Source organism: Pseudoliparis swirei, chromosome 17, assembly GCF_029220125.1.
Source record: "Pseudoliparis swirei isolate HS2019 ecotype Mariana Trench chromosome 17, NWPU_hadal_v1, whole genome shotgun sequence".
In the NCBI taxonomy this organism is placed as follows: domain Eukaryota; kingdom Metazoa; phylum Chordata; class Actinopteri; order Perciformes; family Liparidae; genus Pseudoliparis; species Pseudoliparis swirei.
Window position 1 is genome coordinate 9,142,593 of NC_079404.1, and position 20,751 is coordinate 9,163,343.

General features: G+C 44.1%; 2 protein-coding genes across 3 annotated transcripts; one reads left to right on the forward strand and one right to left on the reverse strand.

Annotated features, from left to right (window-relative positions):
- Positions 1-15,294, forward strand: rrbp1a (ribosome binding protein 1a). 2 transcript variants are annotated; one of them, XM_056435646.1, is made up of 27 exons: positions 3-188; positions 2,029-3,337; positions 4,190-4,344; positions 4,461-4,583; positions 5,061-5,213; positions 5,447-5,565; positions 5,780-5,933; positions 6,804-6,942; positions 7,097-7,278; positions 7,374-7,408; positions 7,495-7,570; positions 7,706-7,743; positions 7,830-7,911; positions 8,023-8,063; positions 8,158-8,236; positions 8,328-8,417; positions 8,549-8,629; positions 8,708-8,797; positions 8,892-8,984; positions 10,578-10,628; positions 10,724-10,816; positions 11,430-11,513; positions 12,679-12,756; positions 13,361-13,444; positions 13,650-13,748; positions 14,528-14,671; positions 14,764-15,294. In XM_056435646.1, the coding sequence occupies exons 2-27, from the start codon at positions 2,047-2,049 to the stop codon at positions 14,800-14,802; spliced, it is 3,693 nt and encodes a 1,230-aa protein (XP_056291621.1). In that variant the 5' UTR covers positions 3-188; positions 2,029-2,046; the 3' UTR covers positions 14,803-15,294. The 2 variants fall into 2 exon arrangements, with proteins under 2 accessions (XP_056291623.1, XP_056291621.1); XM_056435648.1 differs by lacking the exon at positions 11,430-11,513 and having other exon boundaries at positions 1-188.
- Positions 15,295-17,302: 2,008 nt separating this feature from the next.
- On the reverse strand, positions 17,303-19,560 carry cfl1l (cofilin 1 (non-muscle), like). Its single transcript, XM_056435650.1, has 4 exons — positions 19,459-19,560; positions 18,210-18,499; positions 18,052-18,128; positions 17,303-17,923 (listed from the first exon to the last, which is right to left on the reverse strand). The coding sequence occupies exons 1-4, from the start codon at positions 19,459-19,461 to the stop codon at positions 17,820-17,822; spliced, it is 474 nt and encodes a 157-aa protein (XP_056291625.1). The 5' UTR covers positions 19,462-19,560; the 3' UTR covers positions 17,303-17,819.
- Between the last annotated feature and the right edge of the window lie 1,191 nt (positions 19,561-20,751).

The following is a 20,751-nucleotide window of genomic DNA, read 5'->3' on the forward strand; positions in this document are numbered from 1 at the left end:
CACGACTTCACAGCAGACCACGGATTCTCCAGCGGAGTGAAGGAAGAACATTGGGAAGGAAGAAAAAAAAGCTAGTTAGCTAGAGAGATAGGTAGCCTTCCTCAGAAGTCATTTCAGCATCCAGTTCCAAGTCAACGCCGAGTTCCCCCTCTCCGGTCCATTGAAGCGAGCAGCAGCCACATCACAAGGTTAGTGTGGGAGTCTTGGAATTCTTCTATTTATTGGAGCCAGCCTCAGCTAGCCTATGGAGCTATCTTCTGCTAACTCCTGAGCTAACCACTAATGCAGAGAGACAACCGATTGAAGTTATTTTAAATAGTCTGAGAGTGTCACTCTTCACTGGCTCGTTAATGCACGGCGATATTAGAGCTGCTGGAGAGCAGCGGTGTAACGTTAACTGACACTAATGTGCAGGACCACAGCCAAGTTCATTGATTCTTAGTGTTAGCCACAATGCTAGCTTACTAGTAAGGATTCAAAGCAATGCACTCAACAAGAATTAGCAGATTACACTCAATCTTTTTTTTTCAAATGCATGTTTTAATGGATAACGACGTAGTGTGTCGAGGCTTTTGTAGTTGTCTCAGTATTGTAATGGAGCTATAGCTCTAGGTTGGTTTGATGGTGACTTGTGATAAACCAGCTGGGAAGTTGGTGGAAGTCGATGCGTTTTGAATTAAAGTATCTAGCTCTTGCTAATGTAAAAAAGGATGAACGTTTTTGTTCAGTTTGCGTATAATGCATTTATTAAAAGTAACGAAAGACAAATACCGTGTTTAATGGAAATAGGTGCACTTACATAGTTTACCTTAATTGCTAAATTGTGAATTATTTATTTAAAAACAAAAGTTTTCCATGTACCAATGCACCTAAAGTTAGATATTTTAGTCTGTAATGGTGATAAACTAGGACATTTAATCATACAGTCCTATCTCTTGTGGACCCTGAGATGCCTCTGAATTGGTTTTCTTGAAGTCGTAGTTCTCAGTTCGGTCTGACGTCACAGATAAGGAGGCAGGTCACGTCTCTCTTGCGTCCAGCGGTTCGAGCCTGCAATGAACACTGGACCCTGACCTCTGGCAGCTCAGCAGTTTTCCTCTCACATGACACAATGTTAGTTTATTTTTCAACAGGGAAGCTCCACGGTGTCCTTTTTTGTTGTTGTAGCATTTATGTATTTTCTGATGTAATGACATCCTTATCCGTAATATAAACAAGGTTGTAACTGCAAGAATCAACCAAAGAAGTGGTTGTCGTGAAGCTAAGCGGCTGTCATCCCCTGCATGCCACCCATTCTTGTCTGTGACAAGAGCCTCCAATAGTGATCAAGGAATAGTTGAAATATACTTTATTTTATGTTTACAGGTCAGGACATTAACACTAACCACTGCTGGAAATGGTTGTCTGAAACCCTTTTTGCCTCTGTGGTTGGGATTGTGTTCCCTGTCGTAAATATATATTTAGCGTGGTTTAAATTATATATGGCGGGTCTATTGTAAGTCCCTTTTCAGACATGCACTAAACTTCAAGTCTTTTTTGTTCTAATAGTAGTTCTGGCAAATTGCCTAATGTATTTCAAAAGAACAGCAAAAGTGTATGTTATTTAACTATGAGGGGGAATTTGAGCTTCATGAACACGCATGTTTCCCCAAGGTTGAATGCTATAAATAAGTGGGTTTTGAGCAGCTGTTTGTCATATAATTTGCTTATTAGATTTGCTGGTCTGCATTATGTAAAATGCAAAAGTGTATGGGGATAACAGTGACACCCTGAGGCCTTAGAAGGGAAAGGCTGTGGTTGTTCTCACAAAGCACTTATCTGAGTTCTAGCTCATCAACTACTCTGTTATTACAGCTGAGTTCAGTTCAGTTTCATTTTGCAGAGGCACATAGAAATACTGTTGCTGAGATTACAGTTTTGACTTGCCTATGAATTACTATATGTACTTTTTCCTCTACTTCTTGGACACCTTGCATCATATTGTTAGTTGTCTACTGTACTGATTTAAGTCTGCATCTTTCTTTTTAGGTCAACTGAAATTGAACAATGGATATCTATGACCCCCAGACCCTTGGGGTAATGGTGTTTGGTGGATTCATGGTGGTCTCTGCTCTTGGGATTGCTCTTGTCTCCACCTTCTCCATGAAGGAGACCTCTTATGAGGAAGCCCTGGCTAAACAACGCAGAGAGCTGGGTAAGATACAGTCCACTCGCTCTGACAAAAAGAAGAAGGACAAAGCAACTGAGAAGAAGACCCGTGGAAAGAAAAGAGAGGAAAAGCCCAATGGAAAAATCCCACAGTGTGAAGAAATTCAAGAGGAAGTTGAAGATGAGACGATCATTGAGTCTGCTGCTGCCCCAGTTGTAGCTGCTGCGCCTGCCCCTGAACCTGTCGCTGATTTAGATGTTGAGCCAACTGCAGCACCAGTTACCGTCGAGCTAAAGAATGCCACTCAACCAAGCCCTGCTCTCACTGAGCCCTCACCTGCACCCTCACCAAAAGAGAAAAAGAAGAAGAAGGTGGCTAAAGTCGAGCCAGCCGTTTCCCATACAGCCCCACTTGTGGCTGCCTCTGCACCTGTCAAGTCATCCACAGTACCTGCATCAACCAAGGCCCCCATGTCCGCCCCGACTAAAGCAACCGCGCCATCCTCTGAGTCTGCCCCAGTGCCCGCCAAGTCTGCCCCAGTGCCCGCCAAGTCTGCCCCAGTGCCCGCCAAGTCTGCCCCTGCGCCCGCTAAGTCTGCCCCAGTGCCCGCTAAGCCTGCGCCTGCTATGTCTGCCCCTGCGCCCGCTAAGTCTGCCCCAGCGCCCGCTAATTCTGCCCCTGCGCCCGCTAAGTCTGCCCCAGCGCCCGCCAAGTCTGCCCCAGCGCCCGCCAAGTCTGCCCCAGCGCCCGCTAATTCTGCCCCTGCGCCCGCTAAGTCTGCCCCTGCGCCCGCCAAGTCTGCCCCAGCGCCCGCCAAGTCTGCCCCTGCGCCCGCTAAGTCTGCCCCAGCGCCCGCCAAGTCTGCCCCAGCGCCCGCCAAGTCTGCCCCAGCGCCCGCAAAGTCTGCCCCAGCGCCCGCAAAGTCTGCCCCAGCGCCCGCTAATTCTGCCCCAGCGCCCGCTAAGTCTGCCCCAGCGCCCGCGAAGTCTGCCCCAGCGCCCGCGAAGTCTGCCCCAGCGCCCGCGAAGTCTTCACCTGCTTCATCCAAGAGTGCCCCAGTGCTGGAAGCGGTCACTAAAGATGTCCCTGTGATGGCAGTGCCTCCGGTTGGATCTCAGCAGACCTCTGCTGTTGCAGCAAAAGTACAGGAGCCCAAGAAGAAGGCCTCTAAGAAAAAGACTGAGCCTGGTAAGCAGATATGTTTCAGAGATCTAATTTATCACTTTGCGGCTAGAACTAAACATTTTGTTTGTAAAATAATATATCTCATTTTAAATTTCTGAAGCGGTTATGAAAGATGACACTACTTTTCCAAAATACAGATGTTCTCAGCATGAGAACAGAATAATACAGATAGCTCATCCGTTTGAAGAATCCTGTCTTAAAGCCTTCTCTGCATATCAACAAGCAAAGTCACTGTTGTCTATCAATATGTTTTTACTCAAGAGAAATCGTAGTTAAAAATAACCTTTTACTTTGAAGTGGAAACGGTTATCTAGGCAGGAACTACATTAAGCCATAACACTGGTGAGAAGGGATGGCGGTAGAGTGGGAGCATGTCATGTACATACAGTCGCAATCTAGGCAGTACCCTATCAGTACTGATGAACTTTTAGCGGGAAGTGTGTAAAGTAGTGCTAATGGCCAATGTGGGTAATGTCTTGCACTTGGCTCTGGAGGGCATAGAGCACGCCAGCTTGTCTATACACCACTGCCCTGTTTGGTTAGTGACAAAGGCTCTCAGTGCCCTCACAATGGGCAGGGAGTGGAGTGGAGTTGGGTTCTCCCTTTCCCGAGGCTCGTCTCTGCCTGGTGCCACAGTGCGCCATCATTTTTCCATCCGAAGCTGCCCAGGGGCCAGGACCCAATAGTCAAGTCACAACCATGTCCTTTTCTTGTGGTAGTGTAGGAATTCAGACTTTGCTGTGACAGCCTAATGCACTTTAAAATTATGTATTTTTAAGACATAACCTCTAAATATCTTCTCCTTCCACTTTTATTCTGGGCTTTATTGAAATGTTTTTATGTTTGCCTCTTTAGTGACGGTGGTGGATTCTGCTGATGCTCCTCTGTACCTGCCCTACAAGGCTCTGGTGTCGACCATCAGTAGCATGGTGTTCAGTGAGGTCGAGGCTCATAGGCTCATTGAGATCCTGTCTGAGAAAGTTGGCATCATCCAGGACACCTGGCACAAGGTAATGGACACTATAGTCGGTGTACAGGCACTCGTTCCCTGAATGCATAAAGTATTTGACTTGAAGGGGAGCCCACTTTATTTTTGATGTCTTTATTTGTACCTATGCTTTTTTAGGCCACTCAGAAAGGAGACCCAGTGGCCATGCTGAAGAAACAACTGGAGGAGAGGGAGAAGCAGCTGGCGGCAGAGCAAGAGGATGCTTCTGTGGCAAAGAATCGCCTCAGGGAACTCACCAAGGTTAGTCTATAGCCCTGCTGCAGCCCCATGAGACTCCTTATACTCCTCTTACTTATACTTATAACATCAGAAAACTAAATTTGTATTGGATCCAAAATTTGTATTTTGGCCTGACGGTGGCAGTAAAGGATTATTTACTGAATTAAAAGGGGTTATTTTCTAAACATTATCATGCACTACATTTGCAGCCCTCTTCATCTTTTGTCCTGAAGGTGGCACTAGAGGAATGTAACATGGTAACTAAGACAACAAGCCACGTCTCTTAAAAACATGAAGGAATTTCTCCATTTCAAAGTCAATCATCTCTTGTAATATCTATGGCAGCCTATGGGTACATGAAATGATCCGTCGTTAGGGCCCTAGCAAATTTGCCACATTTATTTTACATGTATTACTCTTCACATTTCACGTTTTCTCTTCATGTGTCGTCATGTTGAAATTAGAGGAAAATGACTTTCCGTGCTTTCTGTTTTTTAGGAGCTGTCTGCTGAGAAGTCGAAGGTGGCCAGTGTGGAGACGAGGCTGAGTTCCCAGTTGAGTAAGAGGGAGCAAGAAATGATTGCTCTGCAAGCACGCATGCAGGCTAGTTACGAGGACCATGTGGCGCAGACCCAGGGGTCCAATGCTAAGGTCAGTTCTTATGGAAAATACTAACATTTCTCAATGTCTAAATCAGATGAGCAGATTTCCGTTTGCATTCTCTCCTTTTATTTCACTCCTGGTCATTTAGCTGCTATAGAAGTGAAAATGCATTTTTCTTTTTTATAATTAAGTTGTCTTGACAAGGATCTAAAGCAGCTGTCCAAGGGGCACAAGTCCAACATGGATAGTAGATAAAGAAAAATAATAAAACACTTTTACAGATTGTCAGCCTGCAGGACCAGTTGGAAAAAGGCCCCAATGCCCAGCTGGCCCGTCTACAGCAGGAGAACTCCATTCTTCGCGACGCCCTCAACCAAGCCACTAGTCAGGCTGAGAGCAAGTGAGTGTTCCCCTACAACAGTACATGAGAAGCAGTGATGCATTCTGACATGCATTTGACCTCATCATCCTGATACTAACGAAAGGGATAACTGAGTGCAGTGTGAACAAATTCGAAGGCATGTTTGGAGTAACGAGTTTGTAGATATGCTCACATTTTCCTGACTTCCCTGTCTCTCTCCTTCTGTGTCTCCTGTCTTTCATTCTGTCCTCAGGCAAAATGCAGAGCTGGCCAAGCTGCATCAGGAATGCACAAAGTTGACCAAGGAACTTGGAGAGAAGACCGAAGGTCTGGTTGCTGATGAGCACATCAGGAAAGGGCTGGAAGCCAAGCTGTCGGCTACAGAGAAGCAGCTCTCCCTGCTGCAGGTATGCCCGGCCAGTGGGAACTCCACATCATATCTATTCTAAATAACATTGGACATGATCTAGTTTCTGCATGGAAGCAAAGGTTTTCATCTTTTATTTTGTAAATGCTGTTTCTTGTTTGAGCAGCCAGTTAGTTACCGAGTATCTTCAAAATGCAAGCTGAGACTTTTTCCACGTGTTTGCCAACCCTCTTATGTTATTGGAACAGAGCTAAACAATAATGGTGCTGCAGGGAAAATGCGTCTCAGCAGCACCAGCTGGAATGTGTGCGTGTCCAAGCACCTCTCTGCTCCAGCCCTCTGTGGAAGGCTGTAAGAGAGTAGGAACAGTCTCATGGTATTTAAAACTCTGGTTTGTGTGTGTGTATATAGATATGTGTATATGTATTTGTGTATATATATATATATATATGTGTGTGTGTGAATAGTCGGCCTACGGAGTCTCACAGAATGTTGTTTGTCTGAACTCGCAGGCTGTCAGCCAATGTACATTAGACTTGCTCAAATGATGCATGATGGTTTTTTCTTCTTCTAATGTCTTTGAGATGAGTTTCGCTCCCTTTGTAAAATGAGTTGCTGGACTGTCGGCCTTCTGTCGTCTTAAACAATTAGCTTCTTTGGGCGAGTCTAATCCCCTCAAGTTCAAAGCATTTCCCACAAGACGCTTCCTTTAAAAAATATATATATATTTATATTCTAATTGTCTAATATGTGGACTATTTTTTCTCCTTTTCTAGTTTGTCTCTTCCACTGAATGTGTCGCCATATGATATTTTTCAATAAATGCTCAGATTTTGTCTCGTGAATCAATGCTGCCCCCTGCTGTGTGTCACAACTTGATGACTTTTGTTGTTGTTGTTGTTGTTGTTAGGCCAGCCATGGGGAGAGTGAGCAGGCGTTGCAGAGGAGAATGGAGGAGGTGTGCGAGGAGCTCAGGGCAACGCAGAGTCAAAACGGCAGTCTGCAAGCCACTTTGGACAATGCCCAGCAGGACAGCAGCGCACTCTCAGGTCAGAGAATGGGGGAACTAAGTCTGAATGGCCACCAGATGTTAGGGCTTAGAAGTTGACATCTGAACGGTAACAATGTATAGGGGAATCGGTAGCTTTATCACAGGATATACATTCTATAATAAGTTGTTAGTGCTGTGATTTGTCCCTGCAGAGTATCAAGTGCGTATTGGGAGATTGGAGGCTGATATCAGTGAGCGCTCTGCTCAGGTGGAGGCCCTCACTGCACAGCTAGAGGAGACGCAGACAGAGAAAAGCCAGCTTGTACAGCAGGTGGCCTCCATCAACTCCCTGCTAGAAGCCAATCAGACCAAAGTGGAGGAGGATAAGGACCAGGTAGGACATACTTTGTTCGTTTGACGTTTCTGAAATGGGCGGCGGCTTGAACATGTAGTCACTCCTAAGCATGTTTGCTGTGTCTGATTGGGCAGGTGAATGCAGCAGAAGCGGAAGAGCTAAAGCTCAGGTAAGTGTCTGAGCCACTCCTCTTTGGAGTCAACAGCAGATCCAGAGCCACTCCACGTATTGATTGAAATGCTCTGCCTTCTACAGTCTGCAAGAGAGAACCAACCAGTTGAACACATTTCACGAGGAACTGAAGCAACTGCAATTGAAGCAGGAAGCTGCTGTAAGTGTTGCAAACATCTGTGGTTGGACGTATTGCCAAATGGAATCAATTCTCGATTATACAGGGGATATATATATATTGTTTTGTATGTGTACAGTTGACCTAATAATCAAAAATAATCTGCTGTTCCAACAGGAGAACACTATTGGGGAGCTAGAGGAAAGAAATAAAAGGTATGGTGCTTTTGACTCATCTTATAGATGATCTTCACCTTATTTGTTTGTTTATAGTTTATTTACATTGTGTATCTCTTTTTTAGTGAGGATGTCGCTCTTATCACATCGCTTCAGGATGAACTTAAAAACCTCAAGGAAGAGGTGGAGCAACTTAACAACACAGCCGTAAGTGTAGAGTACCTCTCGATGTGTTACGTGATTTTACTTCTCGAGCTGCAATGCAGGAACACATTCTTTCTTTCTCAGTGACTCATTTGCATTTCCACTTTGTTTTAGCATACCGTTGCCTCCACAGAGCTTGAACTGCTACAGAAAAGGTAAATGGGTCTTGTCGCATGAAAATAAATCAGTCCGGCATATTGTTAGGTCTGTTTTAGATATTAGTTTTGACTATTTTGGTTATCTGACTAGCCTGACTGAGAAGGATGTCCTTGTCTCATCACTACAAGAGGAGCTCAGAGAAGAGAGAGAAAAGATGGCCACCGATGCAGTAAGGCTCTCTTTACACACTAGTGGCTGATCAATTGTGACGCATTTCCCCAAAATCACCTTCCTGATTATGTCATCCATTGTTTCTGCAGAGTGTTACGGCAGAACTGAGCGCTCTTCAAAGTGAAACCAAAGAAACTCTCCAGACACTATTCCCACAGATACCCGTAGAGATGGAGCAGGTAGGAAAATAGGTCTTCACCAGCAAGAGTTGCTAAATAAGTTATTATTATTATTTGATTATGTGTCGGTCATTATTCAGTAGAATAATGTACATATTCATTATTATTGTCTGCTTTTCCCCCTCACTTAGTCCAACTGGTTACAAGTATTTACACAGAAGGCTCAGGAAACTCTCAGCCAGCAGAGCCAGGAATCCAGCACAGTGTTGCCTGTAAGCCACCATTTTTGTAAGACACACCATCTACTGAGCCCAGCAGCACAAGTTCTGAATGCGTTTTCTTTGTCTCAGGAGTTGCTCGGGAAATTGAAGGAGGCCGAGGACAGCCATGGCTCACTGCAGGCTGAATGTGAACAGTACCGGATAGTCCTGGCTGAAACGGTCAGTGGTTGGGGAAACTAAAGTTTAAGCTTTAGTGTAAAATCGGGGTTCAATTTATTCAGCTCATTTAATCCTGATTCTCTTTTTCCTTCAGGAAGGAATGCTAAAGCATCTGCAGAATAGTGTGGAGGAAGAAGAGGTGGTATGGAAGTCCAAGATGGCTAATTCTGAGGAACAGCTGAGTGTGGTATGTTATAAGACTTCCTTAAAGGGTACCTGTAGTGCAAAACAATATGTAGCCAGATCAAAAGATAATGTGTTTCTAAAGTGTATTCATGCACTGACGGTCCAGTATTCAATAACAATACGTAGTTTAGGCTGTTCAAAGTCCTCAAATCCGACATGCGACAGTGCACTGGAGCTTGAATATGTCGCGGGTGGTGTGACGTCAGATCGTTGATAGATCGACAGCCAGCCACAGGGATGTGTTCAGATACCAATGTAAACAACGTCGAGCGCTCGCAAACAAATGCTGAGAGATTGAGAATATGGACGATGAAAGATTGTCTGATTCAGCAACTGGATACTTGTTTGAACCTTTAAAAGCAGACTATCCCCATTTAGTGAATTGTGACAGCGATGATTCTGATGAAGTTGATGCCGAAGGACCGCCGGTCCAGATGCTTCACCGTGCGGACCGTGCACGCAAGTCGGCGGACGTTTGGTGCAGTTGTGGGAAATGTGTGCCACAGAAAACAGACATAGAGTGCATTTGTTGTACGAACTTATGTCCGATGATATAGTAGGGCTCTCAAGTTTTGAAGACAGGCAAGCGTGAGATTTCCATCAGCACCCGATACAGCTGACTGTTGCGCGCCGCATCGAGCGAAAAGAGTTGTCAACGGGGGTGCTAGTGACTATTTCTACTCAACAATCGATCGCGTATTGAGCACCCCTGCATTCAAGCATTAAATAGCCGAGAGGTTTTTCAGCGTGAGGAATTAGATGTGTGGCGGGAGTGCGTGAGATAAGACCGAAATCGTGAGTCTCACGCTCAATGCGTGAGACTTGAGAGCCCTGATATAGTGTCATTAGACCTCATCTGCTTCACACAAAGAGTGAGCTTGATAGCTACATCGCGCATAAGCCAGCGCTGGAGATGTCTTTCATTGATGCAATGTTCGGCCCACATGTTCGGGGTGCTAGTGACTTTTCTTTGCTCCGTCCGTCCCGATGCGCGCAAACCGGTGTCGGGAGCTCCGCGGCGCACGAGACGGCGGGCAGAGGACTGTCAACGCAACACGTAGAGACAGAAATGACATGCTTCTGCTGTAATGTGGCGCTATAGAGAAAGTGACAGGGGGGCGGGCCAATTTTTTTTAATGTCATGCGATCTACCAATACTACGCCGCGATCGACTGGCAGGTCGCCGCGATCGACGTATTGAGCACCCCTGATATAGATTGTGTAATTCTTGAGGCCACCGATCTATCCCAAGAAGCAACGCGTGTAGAAGTGGCTCCGGATTGGCTGAATTCCTTTCAACGACTCTACGTCATAGTTAGCTTTGAGCTGGAGTAAATAACTAGCAAAATGGCTGCGCCCACGGATTCGGAATTTTGACAAAGAAATGTAAATCCTCGGGCTATGCGTGACTTGTTGACAATAGCAGCGGGGTAAATATGATTTATTTGATGCGCCGAATGGATGTAGCACGTTGTTGTTTTGCACTACAGGTACCCTTTAAAATAACTATGACTGTCATTTTTTTTTCACCAAGTGTGGGTACCCTTTTCCATGTTTTTAAAACCTCACAATAGTCCCTCTCACACATTACCAGGCGTTGGAGAAGGTCAGCAAGCTGGAGGCAGAACACCAAAGTGTAGAACAGGTGAAGATTCTTTCTACGCTTAGTTTAAATTGCCCCTCGACGTAAACTAGCCAGTAGAAAATGTGTGAACCGGTTTACTTTGGTTCTCGTTGCAGTTGAAGGAGCAGATGATGCTTCTGGAAGCCCAGCTGGAGAAGCAGTCAGACAACCAGGAGACCTCAGAGGAGGTTGAGCAGGAACATGCGCAGGTAAAATCTACACATCACAACAACCTCACTGGATCCAGCTCCTAAACAATGTTCTCGTATTTTTATGTGCAAGTTTATGTGCGGGACCCGACCGACCGACACAAACACTTGAAACATGTTGGTGTTCATTTCTTTTCATGACCACCACAAAGGGTGCACGTTTTGTCACTGCAGTGGATTTTTCGGGGCTTTTCAAAGAAGAGTTCCAGAGCCTCTTGATAAGGAAAGTCAGAAACATCTGGCCCATTAATTGAAATCCGCAGGCAGCAAGACACGCCGGCATCGGGGCTCTGCGGCGCGCGAGACGGAGAGCCGAGAAGTGTTAACGCGACACGTAGAGACAGAAATGACATGCTGTTGTGTCGAGACGATCAACAACAGACGGCTGTTTAGTTTAATAAAAGAACAAAGACGTGCTCTTTAAGAAAAGGGACCTTAAATTACTTCTGCTGTAATCTGGCCCTATAGAGAAAATTACAGAGAATGGTGGGGGAAACACTGCATGTTTGATAAGTTCTGTGTGGGAGTATTTCCATGAAGTCCTAGGGAGATGTCAACCTCTTCAAAACCAAACCAGTCTGACATCTGTGTCTCCGATGCGCTCTGTGTTCAGGTGAAGCTGCAGCTTTTGGAGTGTCAGAGCCAGCTGGATTTGGCCCAAAAGGAGGCCCAGGCACACAAGGAGGAGCTTACACAGGTGACTTCACTGACAGCCTGCATTCCCGCTCCGGGACGACTTTATTTACAGTCATATAACAGAGTAGCTGAGGTGAGGGGAAGGCATGGTATTTGTGAGACATCGAGGAATTTGTGTAAATCCCCTTTTAACCAACAAGAGCCGTTGTCGGTGACGTGTAACTAGGGTTGGGTACCGAAACCCGGTGCCAATGTGGTACCGGTTCCAATACAACCGGTATTACCCGGACCGAAACGCAACGCACATTTCGGTGCTTCTTTCCGGTGCCTGAGCCGATTGAAATTGAAAAAAACTATTGTTGTGAACTTCTCTGGTGACTCCGCCTTGTCAGCAGGTTACGATAGCCTATCATTTAACTTTGACAGCGGAGGCATTAGCCGTGTGTGACTTCATGAACCCGTGTCGAGCACACCAGCGTCAGGCTGGACGCGACGGGGAGACCGTCACCGGTCCCCCTGAACACGTGGAGACCGATGATGACGAGCAGCCTTAACTCAGATTAGAACCGTATCGTTGATTGCAAGTTTTGCATTCATAAAAGTAGCCCAAGAAATAATAAATTAGCCATTATAACCATGCTTAAGCTAGCTCGTAGCTAGCGCTAGCTACGAGCTACGAGCGTGACAGTCTGTCAGCAGATGTGTTGATGTACAGCGGTCCCGGCTGTATACCCGGTGTTACCGGGAATATAATGACGGAGGAATAAAGACCGTGGGGCGTCACTTTGTTTCAGTGTACCTCTCGCTGTCAGAAGCAACACTTTATTTGTCACGTGTCATCTTCAGTCCCTCTGATTGGTTGTTCTCTTTGCCCATCAACACAGTGACAGGATTAACCCTATAAAGTCTGCACATGACAATACATATCACCTCATATAATGGAGAACATGTGTTGTGTATGTTAACAGTCTGATATCCGTTGTGTGTCGGTGCTCCATGATAACGGCTTCTACAGGGAATATGGCCGAAGAGGTTTTTAATGTCCTCATTGTGCGTTTAAAAAAAAAAGTATCGGTTCAGGCACCGTTTAGGCACCGGTATCGTTTTAAAAGTACCGGTTTAGCACCGGTATTGGAAAAAACCCAAACGATACCCATCCCTACGTGTAACACAAAGAGGATTCATGGCTGGGAGGTTATGTAACCAGTGACGGCTTCCTGTTTCAGGTCAGAGAGCAGCTGGGCGGGATCACGATGCAGGATCAGCGAGAACAGAATGGCCCAGCTGAGGCTCAACCCAGTCAGGTCAGTGTGGAAAGGTCACAGGGCACCCCTCGCTTCCCGTCAGAGTACTGGACAGTGACTCGGGCACTTCAAAGAGTATATGTACATAAATAAGCCGTGTTCAATATGGTATAAAATCCCCCCAAATAAACGTCTTGATTTGTTGCTCTGTCTTTATTATTAAGACATGTTTTTTGTAGTCTGGCTCGACTCATTTGGCCAAACCCATGTCCTAAAGCAATGATGTGGCGACAGTACACGGATACATATGACCCCTAGAAGTCTTTATGTCCGTCCAGTAGTCCTCCGACACAGCGGCTGTTCACGCTAACCGCTGTTTGCATTGAACGAGTCGGCGTAGCGCTAACCACTGCTCCCTCTCACCTTTTCCAGCATGCTTGTTTGTACGATTCTTAACAGCAACAGAACGTTTGTGTTTGACTTGAGCCTCGCCCCTGAAACAGACAGAGGCAGCTCACTTGGCACATAGGTCGACCAGCTTGTGTGTGTGTGTGTGTGTGTGTGCGTGGGGGGTTGTGGCGCTGCTGCTTTTGCACAATAATGTTTGCATAGACTTGTCTCTGTGTATTCATTGTCTGTGTGCGTCATCTTTGTCTTCCATCAGTTCCAGAACGAGTCGAGTCAGACAACTGAGAAGCTGCACGGGGAGGTGGCTCAGAGACAGCAGCTTTCAGAAGAGTTTGAGCAGGTAGCAGCCATTGTTTTTTAAAATGTTTTATATTGTTACACCAGAGGCCTGTTTCACTAAGTGATTTCAACACAGGGTATTTTTAGGTTATCTGGCTTAACTAACCCTAAATATATATAACTAACCCTATTCATTCCTGTGTAAATGTGGACTAGGCCTGAGCCGCTGTAAGTGGATGACATCGGTGTGTTTTGTCAACCTTTAGGCCCAGAAGACTATAACAGAACTTCAGGCTCAGTTGGATCTTCTAAACGTTTCTGCGGAGTCACCACAAGCTGACACAGAAGATGTTCCACAGCTCCAGGTGCGGAAACAAATGACCAACGAAGAAACGTTGAACTGTGATTAATGCTTTGATTCGTGAATACCATAACCTGCAGAGTATCTGAGTGGTATGTGGTCCTGCTCCTCACGGGAACAACATGCACACATCGACTTCACAATTTTAAAAAACAATTTCTTTAAAAGAACAAAAGTTTACTGATCACCTTCAGTACTATACATCTCGACATTCATTGAAAAGAGTGTTTCTTTACTATGTCTTTTGAAGTCTATAAAGCACTGACTTATATTTTTTGGAGGCCTAAGTGCAACAAAATCCTCGGCCAAATAAAGGTGATTCTGATTCAGATCAATGTTTTTCCTCAAGTATGTGGGCACGTACAAGGAATGTACTTCCACATAAAAAAAAATAACTGGTCGGGACAAGGATGCCGAAGCGGGACAGATAAAGATACAAAATAGACGACAGTTATCTACAAAAGTAGTAGAAAATAGGAAATGAAATAAAAATAATAGAATATCAAGTTTTCTATGAGTTGTAAAGAAAACCAAATGGGGCAAATAAATAAATACTGAAGAGATATACATAGGCTGGATGATTATGTACAGTATCTAAATGTAATGATTATAAACAGTGTAGGATTTATATTGACCGGTAATAAACTATTATTGTGAAAAGAGACTGAATTATTTCCCAGTTTAATGGATGTAGTTTGCCTGCAACTCATAACTTATTAATTTTCAATTAAATCTTTTTGCCTGGTGCTTTTGAAGTAAAGTGTTCTCCTGCTGTTGGAACAGGAGCGCCTGGAGAAGGAGAAGAAGCTGTCCAAAGATCTGGGCCAGGCGGCCACCAAGCTGCAGCAGCTGCTCAAAGCCACCCAGGAGCAGCTGACCAAAGAGAGAGACACGGTGAGAACACTTCAGGAGCACCTGGAAGGAAAGGTGAGACAACGGACCCGCTAAGACGTGTGCACACTTCTGAGCTCATCGTTTTGGTTTGTGCGTCATTGTTTGACACAATTTCTGTTTTCAAGGAGGAATCCGTGGAGCTGAAGGAAGGAACATCCGTCTGAGAGGAAGTTCACTGAAGACACTACAAAAGAAAACTGCCAAATATGCCTTACGATTACCATAGTTATGCATTCCAAAAACTATTTCTTTCTTGTACTGTAGTTGATTGCATTTGTTGCAACTATAGGAATCAAATGTTTGATATTATGAACTTTTTATTTAGGCAAGACTAGAAGAGGTGATCCTACTACAATCTTTATTGAAACCCACATTCCATCAACAATTCTGGCTATGTCAGAAGTTATTTATCCCCCTGCCTTATATTCCAGACATTTATCCATAGCTCAGTGTTAAAAAAAAGGGAAACTGATTGTACGTCAAACGTACATCAACCTGTGCAATTACTTTGTATGTCTTTTCTATGTGATTGAATGATGGGAACATTTTATGGTTAAATGTTTCATTCCCTTTCGGGCCTGCTTTCCTCTGTAGCTGGCTGCCAATTACACACTTTGAATCTGTATGAATGAATAAACTACAGTGTAGCTCTGTCATTGTTGTTCAGTGTCACAGTTGCTGCAATGAGTTCAGGCAGGAAGCAACGTTGTTGTCGAGTATATTTTGACGTGGTTGGAGATCCGGCCACGTATGTGTGCTGACCGTACACCTGATCGTCTCAGGATGCTTACATTTTCAAACTTACACTATCCTGCCAGGGTAAAAAAGCTGCGTCTCTGTTTTGGAGAACAGGCTTGGTTTCTGACGAGCAAGATATTGTAGGTTCCTTGGTTTCTGGCAGGAAGTCCTGCTACGCTGCTGCAACATCCTTGCTGTATAGGCCATATACCGTTTGAGCAAAATGTAGAGTTATGAATGCCGTTACTGTGATGAACTGTAGTTGCTCTGGTGCTTTTTTAAAGCCTGGTGAAAGTAGCATTGCTGAAAGCTTTACACTGCCACGGTTCAGGTTGCATCAGATGATTAGACACAAGGAAGTAAATTACAAGATGTGCAAGCAGTACCGCTGCTAACCATGTTGGTGCCCTAAGCATAACTCCTTCATGATGCCCCCCTGAGATAGGAAAGTGGCCCACGGCGATCGTTGTCGACGGGGGTAGGGGTGCTAGTGAGTGTGCGCGGATGTGTCGGCGCGCATCACGGCAGAGCGATGTGACCCGAGAAGTCTTAACGGGGGGGGCGGGGTGAGCGATTAAATAGCTCTTGTTCTGCCTGTTTTGTGATATACATTACTAAAAGGCGCCTAATATTTCTAGACTGAAATAATATCGGCATTCTAATTATAACAGGATTTTTTTTAGTTGCCTATTGTGGTGCCCCCTCAGGACTTGGTCCCCTACGCGCAGCGCGTTATGGGAGCGGCGGCGCTGTGTGCAAGCCACGATCTGCCCGCCCCACCCACGACGAGCTATTTTAAAAGGAGAAAAACACTGAGCGAAACGAGCGAAACTTGTAGTTTTAAAAGGCTTTTTGGGGCCAGCATGTACATCTGTGACCATTCGTGTATTAGAACATTCCATTCCAAAATGGAATGTATTAGAGAACACGTTGCTTAAATTACATTCTACACACCATTTAGGGGATTTAAGAATGACTATGCATGTTTGTGATGTCCATTCTGCATTACAATATATTTACCTACTTGTACCAAAAAGCCATAACACATACAGCCATTCATGTGAGAACAGATTCAACAGTTGGTCCAGACGGGGCTCATCCAGCAAAAGGTACATCAATAAACTTATTGGTGAAATAGAAACGGCTGAAGAGTTCCCAAACCAAAATAAGTCACTAGTGTGAATACGGTGGCCATATTAGTTGAATTTAAGGAAACTTATGCATCCAAGTTGCAAAGTTTCTGCTGGTTTCCCTGGCACCTTTGAACAACGCCAGAAAAACCCTTTCCGGTCTTGATGCAAAGCTAACTGGCTGCAGAAAAACAGAGCAAACCACCACGTGTGCCCTCAACCTCCTCGCCAACACTGAATAAGCCGACTGGTCTGTTCTCAAGGGTCACGCTACTCATCTGGCGGTCAGGAAAGCGTCACCAGCTGTAACCTCTCTGAAAGCAGGCGTGCAGGTGCGGCTGCGTCGACGCGAGGAGGAGCTCGGGTTACAACACAGAGGACTTCACGCTTCGTCACGACGCCATTAGATCCTCACATGCAAATAAGTTTGTTCCCGGCGTGCAGGAATGCACGAGGATAGCGACCTGGGTCAGGGTGCATTTCTGGTACGATGCATGATTTATTGCATAAATATGGCTGCGGTGTTGGCATGTGAATGAAAAGTAAAATAAAATCAGATTTTACACAACTGCGAATAGAAATGCATGACATTTGTTGAAAGAAATAAAATCAAAACATTAGGTTTTGCAATGTCCAAATTATTTATGGATGGCGCTGGTTGCAGTGCTTGGTTGAACTCAGGACCCGCCTTACCGGACAGTCCTTGTGGTTTGCAGCCAGGTGCTCGGACACCTGCTAATTACAGCTTTCAGCCAGACTTGATTTTCGTGGAGAAAAAACCCAAACACTTGCACAATTGATTGCATTGGATTTATTGAATAATACTATTGACAGTACAACAACTTCTCAGTAAAACCATCTCTGTAAAAGTTGTACCATTCTTTATTAGGTGTAACAGTCTCAAAAGACAGATGTATCTTACACTTGCAGGCCCAGTTACTTGGACCTTGTGAACTCCCGTCCTTTGAGGCATTGAATAGGATCTAATTTTAGTGGACATTTACACAAGGAAGGAAAATGTCAAGTGCTGGAATTAAAGGGTAAAGTGCCAGACAGTAGCATCATGAGGCTAATGTATGTCAAATAATGAATATAATTAAACAGATTTCACAGCCAAACTGGTTAGTTTAGGGAAACAAAAATAGGGCTGTCATGAATCTAAACCCACAAACCTTCCCTTTAAGCTTTGTTGGACAGATACCCCAAAAAAACTGCAGTTAATTTGGTTATCTTGCTATTATCTCTTCAAGCTGGTTTAAATATGCCTCATGATAAACCAGGGGAAGAACATTTGTGCCAGCAGGGAAGCGGAATTAAACATCGTGGCCCTCAAGTTTGTGTACGTTTCCAAGTCTTTTTGTAAAATCCAGCCGGTCGATATATGTAAGGTCATTTATCTGCAATTTATGCTTGACACCTGTTGAAGAAATAAGAGTTACTTTAACAGAGTGAACACTCTTCAACTTTGAATCTTATAGATGTCTAGGAAAGTCCAATTAATAGGATGAAAAGAATATTTTACAAAGCAGAAAAACCAACCCTTACCATCCACGATACGCTCCATAGCGCTATTTGAGGCAGCGTAGTTCATTCGAAGTTTGACTTGGGCAGTGTCGGGAGCCCTAATGGGAAGATAAACATTATACAAGTGTATGTGTGTGTGTGACACACACATACACACACACACACAAAGGATGACCTACCACATCATGTACACCAGTTCCTCTTTTCTACTTGATTCCTTGGTTTCAAAGTGGCAGTCATACAGAATGTAGCGGCATTCAGTTTTGGTCAGCAGAGTAGTCTGGAGGAACTTGAATACGTCGCAATCGTCTTCCAGATCACTCTGCAGAAAACATTTTTCCACTACAATGTTGCCTGCGATGGTAAATGTCACCAATCTTATACGATCCTTGTCGGCAGTGTCGCTTTTCACAACTTTCATCTTGTTGAAGATCTCCTTCACTTCGTCCGCGACTTGTATTCCAGATGACTGTTTGAAAAAGAAACAAACATTACACATCAGTATTTAGTAAATAACAATCCAAACATTTTACCATTCATAATCTATTAAATTATCTACATATTGTAACATAATTCCTGAAGGCAACAAGATAAAACAAAAATCGTCACAATTGCTTTAGTAACTTGCTTTTACGTTTTGATTTACGATTAGAAACATTAGTTATTTGTAGATGGAATGGTCAAAGCAGCTCTTTTCTACTCCCATATCATTTTATACATGAAAAAGTTCAACTTCAAGTCTAATTTGCCATTTAAGTGAACAAAATATTGTAGAAGGAGATAATAAAATACTATTAGAGTATGAGCAATTTAGTGCGATGTGGGCCGTGGTTCACATTTTAAGCAGATTTGTTTATTTGTTCTTTAGTTGAGACAGAAAGCAGAACCTAAAAAGATTAAGAAACAGGAAGTTTTTCAAAACGAGCCTTTAGAGAAAAGTACTACGAAAGCATTTCAATGTGAATCTACCATCTTTCCAGCAGTAACATGCCATGGGTATAGCTTCCCTATGAACTGTTAAGGCCTTGGCTCCATCACATTCCAGTCATTGTGGAACAAGTTAGCACAAGAAAGACCGCCCCAAGGGATTCTCTGAGAACAAGTTTGAAACACGAACAAAGCTCCCTCCATTTTGGAGGCGAAAACCACACCTTGAACCAGCCTTGTCAGACACTAAACTTGCATTTCACTCAGTACACCATTTCCTCAACGAAGCACCAAATGAACATTTCACACACTCTAGATTAAATGACAACCAGGCTTCACCGAGTTCACACAGCTTTTACACATTGTTAAAATGATCATATGGCACTTTAAAGTTGTATCGTCCCCACAAACATGTTCTGTTGGGCACACACACCACAAATAAGCAGTGGTTTACTGACAACACAAGTCAAAACAGTCACATAAATTGTGAAAGGTACTCACCATGTTGCTTCTGATGTGTGAAGGAAACAAGCAGCAGAGAAAAATGGCAGCAACCAAAAGGCTCAAGGGTCATATTAAGGAAGGAGAGCAGGTTGACTCATAAAGGAGGAGCCGGTGAAATGAGCACACCTCAAAAAGTAGGCCTACCCCCTTCTTGCCAGGTGTGACAGAGTTTCAGCTGCAACCTCAGTATTTGCATCTAATCACACGACAGCTGAAGCCTAAATCACAACGGATTCATGTGCCTTGTTGTCCGGCACAACATAAACATTTGTGTTCACCTTTCCATCCTGAAGTTTGGTCGAGGTATAGAAGATCTACTGTTTTAGGTCATACCTCAGGTAAACTTGAGCCGGTCTCTGGGAGTGGCATCTCACGCCCTTATATGGAGAACAAACCTGTCCACATATCTAACTCATCTGCTGTCGACAGCCAATTCAGTGGCCTTATAAGGTAAAAAAGGGGCATGAGTGCACACGTTATGTCAGAAGGATCCATCCACCTATAAAAAGTCAGTGTTCTGGTCTCCCTTCAGATTCAGATTCCATGTTGTGCCAACTCAGCATTGGTTTCAATCCACTCCTCCAAAACACAACTAACATGACACATGTTTACCATTTACGAGTAATCCACACAGTAGGAGCTTTAAGTGTACGTCAACGGTATTTATTTAGTCATTGTTTTGTGTTGTATTGTGCAGTACAATGCTGTACTATAATGTTTTCTGTAGAATTGTAAATTGTGATAAACCTGGACTCCAGATTGAAATGTACTCTCCAGCTAACTCTGAGCATTTATATTGAGGTGAAAAGTGAAATGTTGATTCATGTGAACTGTCCCTGCTAAATAGAGAAATAAAGTAATTTAGATGTATTTTTTCTCCTGTCAAGTTCTGTGTGGAGGCTGATGAGTCAGTGCAGTTTATACGATTCACAAAAAGTTATTCCGCTGTAGGCAACACGAATGTACAGACTCAGTGCCATGCCTGTTTCCCCCAGATGCACATATACAATCAGTGCGATTAAACTTACATGACATATCAGCTATTGGAAAACAAAAAAAATTCAAAGAGTAAATAGACATGGGTCCGATCCAGGGTCAAAAAAACAAACAAGAAACAAAGGAGAACATTCATTTAAACAGGGTCTCTTGAAAATATCTACATGTATCAATCTGTAGAGTAATAAGATCTGCCACTTCTTTGAGTCCAGAGTTGGAGCTCTTAATTAGAGGATCAGTTCACAGGAGGGAAACCTCTTTCCCTCTGGTGTCACATCATGCCTTTTACAGAGT

Bases quoted from the DNA above. Each gene is read 5' to 3' on its own strand.
- cfl1l (XM_056435650.1), bottom strand. The intron at 18,129-18,209 runs GTAGGTCATCCT...TCTTCCCATTAG, and splicing joins GAACTGGTGTACATGATGTG to GGCTCCCGACACTGCCCAAG. The intron at 17,924-18,051 runs GTAAGGGTTGGT...TTTCTTCAACAG, and splicing joins TATGGAGCGTATCGTGGATG to GTGTCAAGCATAAATTGCAG.
- rrbp1a (XM_056435646.1), top strand. From the start codon at position 2,047: ATGGATATCTATGACCCCCAGACCCTTGGGGTAATGGTGTTTGGTGGA. The intron at 5,934-6,803 runs GTATGCCCGGCC...TGTTGTTGTTAG, and splicing joins AGCAGCTCTCCCTGCTGCAG to GCCAGCCATGGGGAGAGTGA. The intron at 8,064-8,157 runs GTAAATGGGTCT...TTATCTGACTAG, and splicing joins CTTGAACTGCTACAGAAAAG to CCTGACTGAGAAGGATGTCC.